We start from the raw sequence: 8,224 nt of genomic DNA, 5'->3' as shown, positions 1-8,224 counted from the left end.
TCCACATTCACCCTTGAGGACCTGCTCTGCACTAACGGACTCTGGCATTTCTCTTTTACTGTGAGCTCACTGTCACACCGCTCCGGAGGGGGCATCTCCTCAGGCTCCTCTTTGCTGCATTTTGCTTTCTCTTGCCCTTGTTGCACAATCTAACAGCCATGAGCGTAAGAGTGGGGGTATCTCCACGAGTGGTGCTCTGCCACTGCCATGCATAGTCCCTTGGCAATGGCAGTGTCACAGACCTGGCCTGGGCCCAGTGACCACCTTCTTCCGATCTTCCCAGAAGCCAACCCCAGGCCTCAGGCTGGCAGTGGCCCCCTACCTCTGTCTGCACATCTACCCGCCAGCCTTGGCTCACTTGGGCCCCAGAAGATTGTTTCCTGCTGCCCTCCTGACACAGACCTCACCTACACCCAGATCACACCACCCTGCCAGCAGCCGACTCCTGATGCCTTCTGTGTCCACCCACCCTTGGGTTTATCAATGAAGCTGTAAGTTAGATTACAAAAATATTTCAACCCACTGAATTTTTTTTTTTAAATCGTGTGATCAGAATGCACACATTTGCATCATGTCTAGTATCCATTATTTAGATTGAAAACCTCAGGGGCGCCTGGGTGGCTCAGTCAGTTAAGCATCCAGCTTCAGCTTAGGTCATGATCTCACGGTTGGTGAGTTCGAGCCCCCCTTTGGGTTCTGTGCTGACAGCTCAGAGCCTAGAGGCTTCTTGGGATTCTGTGTGTGTCTCTCTCTCTCTGCCCCGCCCCTGTTCGCTCAATCATGCTCTCTCTCTTTCTCTCAAAAATAAATAAATATTTTAAAAAATTTTTAGATTGAAAACCTTAGAAGCCACATATGCATAAAAAATGCAAGTATTCATTAATCTTACCTTAGTAATCCCATTCTAGGAAATCCAATTTAAGAAAAGCATCAGAAATGTAGAAGAAAATTTATATTAAAGTGGTCATAGCAGCATTCTGGGTTGTTTCTTTTTCTTATTTAAGTAAACTCTGCACCACTGGTGGGGCTCAAGCTCAGCAACGGCATGATTCAACCCTAGATTCTACCATATCTGATGTCGGATGACACCTGAACTTTTCACTCTTTTGCTTAAAGCAGTTTTCATTTTTTTGTCACCAACAACAAGAATCAGGATGAATACAACATGAAAAGATATTTACAAGTACCGAGTGAAAACAACATGTTGCAAAAAATAACATGTTTAGTATTTCCTCACTTTTGCAAAAAAATTTCCATAGATACAGTCTTAAGGGATACATTCTGTAATGATAAAGGCAATTAATTATCTCTGGATGAGGAATTAGCGGTATTCATTTTCTTCTTGTTTAATGTCTGAAAACAAACTTGTCTCTTCCTATACAATTATAAGGTACTGAAGGATTTCCATGCGTGTCCCCTTCAGCTCCATTAAGCTAGCATTGCACTTTACATTTAAAGTACAGGGACGTCTATTTAGCCAAATATCTACCATCTGAGTCCCTGCTGTTACCAGGTTGAATACAGAGGTATACTTATGGCTCCTAGAATACCATTGCTTCTAGGCTCTCTAGAGGGGCCAGGGGGGGCAGACCTAGGAAACAGATGTACAATGACACACGTGTCCCCACCCCCAGCTCGCACACATACACACATGTTCATACCACGTTTTCCAGTTCCAGTCCTGCACCGTAGCATCTCTTCTCCAACAGTGGAGACTTCAATATAGTCACTTATCTGTTCAAGCCCCACATATGGAATCCATCTCCTGACTGTGTGGGCCCTCTCCTTGGCCTTGGGGCAGCCACGCCAGCCAAGCTGTCCTCAGCCCTGATCCTGATCTTGCCAGCTCACTCCAGCTGCACTGGCTGAGTTCTCTAGGGAAATGTTCCGAAGATGGAGAAAGTCAATATTGTAGTGTTGACAAGTTTGGAAACCATTTATTCAACAAATAATTACTGCGCACCTTCTCTATGCCAGGCATTTTTCTTTTATTGTCTTAGTTTTTTTTAAGATTTTATTTTTATCTTATTTATTTTTATTTTTTATTGTTTTTATTTTAGAAAGAGCAGGGGAGAGGGGCAGAGGGAGGAAGAGAGAGAGAGAATCCCAAGCAGGCTCCACACTCAGGGCGGAGCCTGACATGGGGCTTGATCCCCCAATCCTGGGCTCATGATCTAAGCCAAAATCAAGAGTTAGACACTCAACCAACTGAGCCAGCACCCTGCCAGGCATCTTTCTCAGTGTTAGAGATAAAACAATAGACGAAAACCTTACCCTTGTGTAACTTACAGTCTCGTGTAAAAGCCAGGTAATAAAGAAGATAAATAAAATATAAATTGCTAGTAATAAGTGCTCACTAAGGAGAAAAAAATTCACTTGGGAGGCAGGATAGGGAAGTGTTGAGGAGGGGGTACTAAATTTAAAAAACTTTAAAAAATATTTATTTATTTTAGAGAGAGAGAGCACAAGCAGGGGAGGGGCAGAGAGGAGACACAATCTAAAGCAGACTCCAGTCTCCAAGCTGTCAGCACACAGCCAAGGCGGGGTCGAAACTCACAAACCTCAAGATGATGACCTGAGCCAAAAAGTCTGATGCTTAAATGACTGAGTCAGCCAGGCGCCCTGGGGCAGGGGTGGGGGGGTGGTTAAACTGTAAATAGTTAAGGCAGGCCTCACAGAGAAGACTTTTCAGTAAGGCCTTAAAGGACGTGACAGAACAATGCAGGTGGAAGGACCCGAGCAGCCAGGGGAAGGGACAGCAATGTAAGGGACGGCAGTGGAAGGAGGCAGGTGGTTCAGGAGGAGAGAGCAGTAGATGCAGTCAGAGAGACATAACAGGTGCCAGAACATATGGAGCTTCACCGGTGATGGCAAGGACTTTGGCTTTTTCTGAAAGAGCTAGGGAGCCACAGGAGGATTATGAGCAGAGGACTGACTTCACTTGACAACGTTTGACTGGGTCATGCTGGCTGTTCTATAAAGAATAGACAGAGGAGAAGCAAGGGATGGAAACAAAGGACGAAGGGATCATGATAGCGTGGCTCAGCATAGTAGCAGGTGGCAATCGTGCGAAGCGCTGACGCTGGATGCCCTGGAAGTAAAGCTTCTAGGACCTGCTGGCCGACCAGAAGTGGGCGTGAGAACGAGAGGGTGAGAGTAACTCCACAGGTTTTGGTCTGCACGCCCAGAAAGATAAAGTTGCCATTTACTGGAATGAGGGGAGTTACAGAAGAAGCACATTTTGGAGAGAATAGCGGGAGCTTAGTTTGGGATATGGCGTTAGGAGACTCTTTTTAGTCCTCCAATTAGAGGTGTTAGGTCGGCAATTGGAGCTAAGGGTCTGGAGTTCAAGGGTGATGAGGTATGAGCTCCATTGGCATCTAGGTAGTAAGTCATGAGCCAGGGTAGTCACCTCGGGAGAGCATGTAGGTAGAGTAGAGAAGGGGTTCCAGAACTAAGCTGCGATGTGTTCCCAGTGTTTAGAGCTAGGAGGCCGAGCCAGCAGGAAGGGGTGGCTAGAAAGGAGGGAAGAAAACCAGGTGCGTGTGTTGCACTGGAAGCCCAGTTCAGGGGTCGGGAGTTGAATCCCACTGTGCTGAGTGCTGCTGGTCATTCCAATAAGATGAGGACGGGAAAATGACAATTTCATTTAGTGACGTGGCTGCCAGTGTTAACCTCGAGAAGGGCAGGTTCAACGGAATGGAATGGTGAGAACTCAAAAGGGACTAGGCGATACAATTGAAAAGGGTGAGTAGAAATTTCTTCAAAGTTTTGTTTTTTGACCTTTCAAGTTATTTGGCCTTTCTAAATGGATGAAAGAAACGAGACAGTAGCTACAGGGAGCATGTGGGTTTTTTAAGACGTCTTTTTTCCCCTCAAGATGGGAGAAATAATAGCATGTATATAATGTGGATGGAAATGATCCAGTAGAGAGGGAAAAATTGATACAAGACAGTTGATGAAGCGAGGGGTGGGGAGTGTAGGGGGAATATTCAGAGAGCTGTTTGATGGTTTTTAGATCCCAGGAGTAAGGGTAGGCAATAAGTAGAGGGGACAGATACGGTAGATTCAGAGTGAGGAGGGATTGGGAGTGAATGGATTCAACAGGAAGATGAGCTCAGAGTTAAAGGGCAGGTCAAATGGAAGCGAGAAAGAGGGGATAACATGATACTAAGTCATGATGAGAGAGAGGGATGTTGATATTTGAGATTTCAAAGATGAAGGGCACCTGAGTAGCTCAGTTGGTTGAGCATCTGACTGGATTTCAGCTCAGTTATAATCTTGCAGTTCATGAGTTTGAGCCCCACATCGGGCTCCATGCTGACAACATGTAGCCGCTTGGAGCCGGTTTGGGATTCTCTGTCTCTCTGTCTCTCTCTGTCTCTCTCTCTCCCTCTCCCTCTCTCTCCCTCTCTCCCCCTCCCGCCCCCCTGTCTCTCAAAATAAATAAAGACTTGGGGTGGCTGGGTGGCTCAATCGGTTAAGCATCTGACTTTGACTCAGGTCTTGATCTCATGTTTCGTGAGTTCAAGCCCCACATCAGGCTCTCTGGTGTCAGCATGGAGCCTGCTTTAAATCTTCTCTCTCCCTCTCTCTCTGCCCCTCCCCTGCTTGCTTTCTCTCTCTCCCTCTCTCTCAAAAATAAATGAACATTAAAAACAAAACAAAAAACTTCAAAGAGGAAGCCATTTCCAGAGATGACAAGGTTTCAAGTGCTGCTGTTGGGTGTGAGTGGAAATACCGTTGCTCCCCATAAATACGGGCCATCTGCTGGGATAACTGATAGAAGTACAAGCGTGGCCAGAGAGGTGGTTAAGCTGGGACAAGGGGACCGGGACGGGCGGTTAACTGAATGGGGTGTGTGGGAAGCAGAGGGCCCGGCCATGGAGGAGGCCACCATCTGGGGTAGGGGCAGTGAGCTTCCCATCCCTAGAAGGGCTCAGGAAGACACTGGTGACTCAGTTTAAAAAGAACTCTTCAGGGGGAAGACAGGGTTGCGGCGGGCAGAACGGTGTCTCCTTCACCTCGCCCTCCAGCCGCGGGAGCTGCAGCGCGACCCAGAGCGAGCCGAGCGGCCTCAGCTGCAAGCGGAGCGGAGGCCGCGGCCCCTCGCAGGAGACCACCAGATCACCTCTTCCTGTGGCCTCGCCATGGCGACCTACGGACAGAGCTGCGCGCGGCCAACGTGTATTCCTCCATCATATGCTGATCTTGGCAAAGCTGCCAGAGATATTTTCAACAAAGGATTTGGTTTTGGGTTGGTGAAACTGGATGTGAAAACAAAGTCATGCAGTGGTGTGGAATTCTCAACATCTGGTTCCTCCAACACAGACACTGGTAAAGTTACTGGAACCTTGGAGACCAAATATAAATGGTGTGAGTATGGTCTGACTTTCACAGAAAAATGGAACACTGATAACACTCTGGGAACAGAAATCGCAATTGAAGACCAGATTTGTCAAGGTTTGAAACTGACATTTGATACTACCTTTTCACCAAACACGGGAAAGAAAAGTGGTAAAATCAAGTCTTCTTACAAGAGGGAGTGTATAAACCTTGGTTGTGATGTTGACTTTGATTTTGCTGGACCTGCAATCCACGGTTCAGCTGTCTTTGGTTATGAGGGTTGGCTCGCTGGCTACCAGATGACCTTTGACAGTGCCAAATCAAAGCTGACAAGAAATAACTTTGCAGTGGGCTACAGGACTGGGGACCTCCAGCTGCACACTAATGTCAATGATGGGACAGAATTTGGAGGATCAGTTTATCTGAAGGTATGTAACGATCTTGACACTTCAGTAAATCTTGCTTGGACATCGGGTACCAACTGCACTTGCTTTGGCATTGCGGCCAAATATCAGTTGGACCCCACTGCATCCATTTCTGCAAAAGTCAACAACTCTAGTTTAATTGGAGTGGGCTATACTCAGACTCTGAGGCCTGGTGTCAAGCTTACACTGTCTGCTCTGGTAGACGGGAAAAGCATTAATGCTGGAGGCCACAAACTTGGGCTTGCCCTGGAGTTGGAGGCTTAATCCAGCTGAAAGAAACCTCTGGGAATGGATATCAGAAGATTTGGCCTTAATATATTTCCAGTGTGACCAGCAGGCTTTTTTCCCCCCAAGAAGGTGATCAAAACAAAGGATGATCTAAACAAGAGCTGTATTTTAAATATTTAGACAGTTCCTTGTTAGCTGGTTTCTAGTTGAATCGGTTATCTATCTAGTTACCGATGCTGCAGTCGTGCAGTCACCTATATATTATTTAAATGTATTTAACTGTTAAATGTGCTACCCACCAATAATGAAATAGACCTTTATGAAAACTGAAAACAAAAGAACTCTTCAGAGGCGCCTGGGTGGCTCAGTCGGTTAAGAGTATGGCTTCGGCTCAGGTCAAGATCTCACGGGTCGTGGGTTTGAGCCCCACATAGGGCTCTGTGCTGACGGCTCAGAGCCTAGAGCCTGCTTCAGATTCTGTGTCTCCCTCTCTCTCTCTCTCAAAAATAAATTAAAAAACCATTAAAAAAAAACCTCTTCAATCTAAAGTTTTAGGTTTATTAGCAGGAGATCTCAGAACTTTCTAGCCTAAGTCTGATACAGTAATTATTTGATTTGAGCTCTGCCTCTAGAAAAATTAAGTTTTCTATATACGTTAGAAATTTTTTTTCCGTTAAAATTCTTTTCCCAGGAGAGAACAGTAACAGCCTGTCATACCCACTCTCTCCTGGTTCTCTCAAAAGTCTTCCAGGGCCTGCACAATCTGGGGCCTATGTGCGGGCATGTAAACAATTATTGGAATACACGGATCCCACATTCTCAAGTTTAATGTATACATTCTCTTTAGCACCATGAAATGTAAATAATGATTTGCTTCATAGTTAGGGAACATCAAATAATAAATATACTCTGAGTGCAGAGTCAGTTTTTCTCTAAGTGCGTCTCCACCAAAATTCCAGCCTGTTCTTGATCATCCCTTAAAACTGTCAGTGAGGCAGAGATCCCAAGTAGCAGCTGAATGTAATACATTTAATCAGTTTAAGTAAAACAGTAATGTAATTCAAACTACAAGAAAAGAGCCAGGGCTTTGGGATCATTTCTGTCCGTGTGACTTGCCCAGGAGAAATAACAACACCCAAACTTAGTTTACTTGGAATACATGTACGCAGCTTAAAAAGCACACAGCTTATTTTTCTTTTATTCAACACAGTTTCCTTCACCTCAGTAATTTTTCCTTCCCTCATCTCCCCCGGGAATCCAATAAGTATAATCAAAAAGCCTCAGAAATTTACTAGGAAGTTTTTATTGTATCTACTGAGAATATCACATTGTTCCACAGTAAATGATTTTATTCTCCAAATGATTACAAAGCCGTTTTCATTAAAAAGGATTTGGTTATCTCTATGAAATTGCACATTATAAAAAAACAATTATAAATTACTCTTACAAAAGAAAAAAACATTTTTTAAAGGCAAGTAGTAAAATACTGCACACTGATCAAATCCAGCATAATCATTTCACATAGTGATCTATACGTAAACACCTATTGGGTCAAGATGGCGTCCTGGGTGGGCAGTGACGCAGACACACTGTGGGGGACCGTGGGCACTTGGAATAATTCTGTCTTGATGTCTAAGATACAGCATGTTTTTCTAATCTTGAAAATATGCAAGTAATTTAAAAATTACTTTTTTAGATAAACATGAAAATAAGTTGACATGAAAAATATCACATTATATGAGGAGATACTTAAAATATCCAAGCTCTCTCTTAACACTGTAGGGTTCTGTTTGTTGTGGCTCTTTCAGGCTAAAATAAACCGATAGGAGAATGAATTGATGAAATGCAAATTTATCAAGCATTGTGCAGTGCCTCTGCAAAACGTACAGTTCTCCAACCACAGTAAATTACGTCATGTCAGCGGTTATTAAAGAGATTTTTAATCTCACTGGACAGTGACGTCTGATGAATGACCCCCATTCTCCCTTCCACATATAACTCATGTTGACAGTAGAAAGTTTTCATTAGTTAGCAGAGAATCCAGTATATACTCTAGTATGGTCTTCCTACTTTTCTATAGCCCATCGTTTTCCTAATTTACATTTATAAAATCTTCATCGTGAAGGCAGTCTACGGAAGTCAGCAGGATTAAATAAAAACCTGTTGTCCTCACTTCATCTGAATCCTACTTACAAGACATTAAGACTCAGAGAGCCACGTGGAGT

The 8,224-nt window shown here is 44.4% G+C and overlaps 2 protein-coding genes across 2 annotated transcripts in view; one reads left to right on the top strand and one right to left on the bottom strand.

The window, feature by feature from the left end:
• LOC115296388 (very-long-chain enoyl-CoA reductase-like) overlaps positions 1-4,900 on the bottom strand; it is a 6,786-nt gene extending 1,886 nt beyond the window's left edge. The window contains 2 exon segments of the mRNA XM_029944860.1: positions 60-149; positions 4,742-4,900. Coding sequence (XP_029800720.1) covers positions 60-149; positions 4,742-4,900 — 249 coding nt within the window.
• LOC115296940 (voltage-dependent anion-selective channel protein 2-like) overlaps positions 1-6,280 on the top strand; it is a 21,088-nt gene extending 14,808 nt beyond the window's left edge. Inside the window, exon 2 of the mRNA XM_029945429.1 lies at positions 5,037-6,280. Coding sequence (XP_029801289.1) covers positions 5,037-6,035 — 999 coding nt within the window. The 3' untranslated portion in view covers positions 6,036-6,280. The remainder of the gene's footprint in view (positions 1-5,036) is intronic.
• The last annotated feature ends 1,944 nt before the right edge of the window (positions 6,281-8,224 follow it).

Source organism: Suricata suricatta, chromosome 7 (assembly GCF_006229205.1).
Source record: "Suricata suricatta isolate VVHF042 chromosome 7, meerkat_22Aug2017_6uvM2_HiC, whole genome shotgun sequence".
NCBI lineage: Eukaryota > Metazoa > Chordata > Mammalia > Carnivora > Herpestidae > Suricata > Suricata suricatta.
This window is presented reverse-complemented; position numbering and strand designations above follow the sequence as displayed.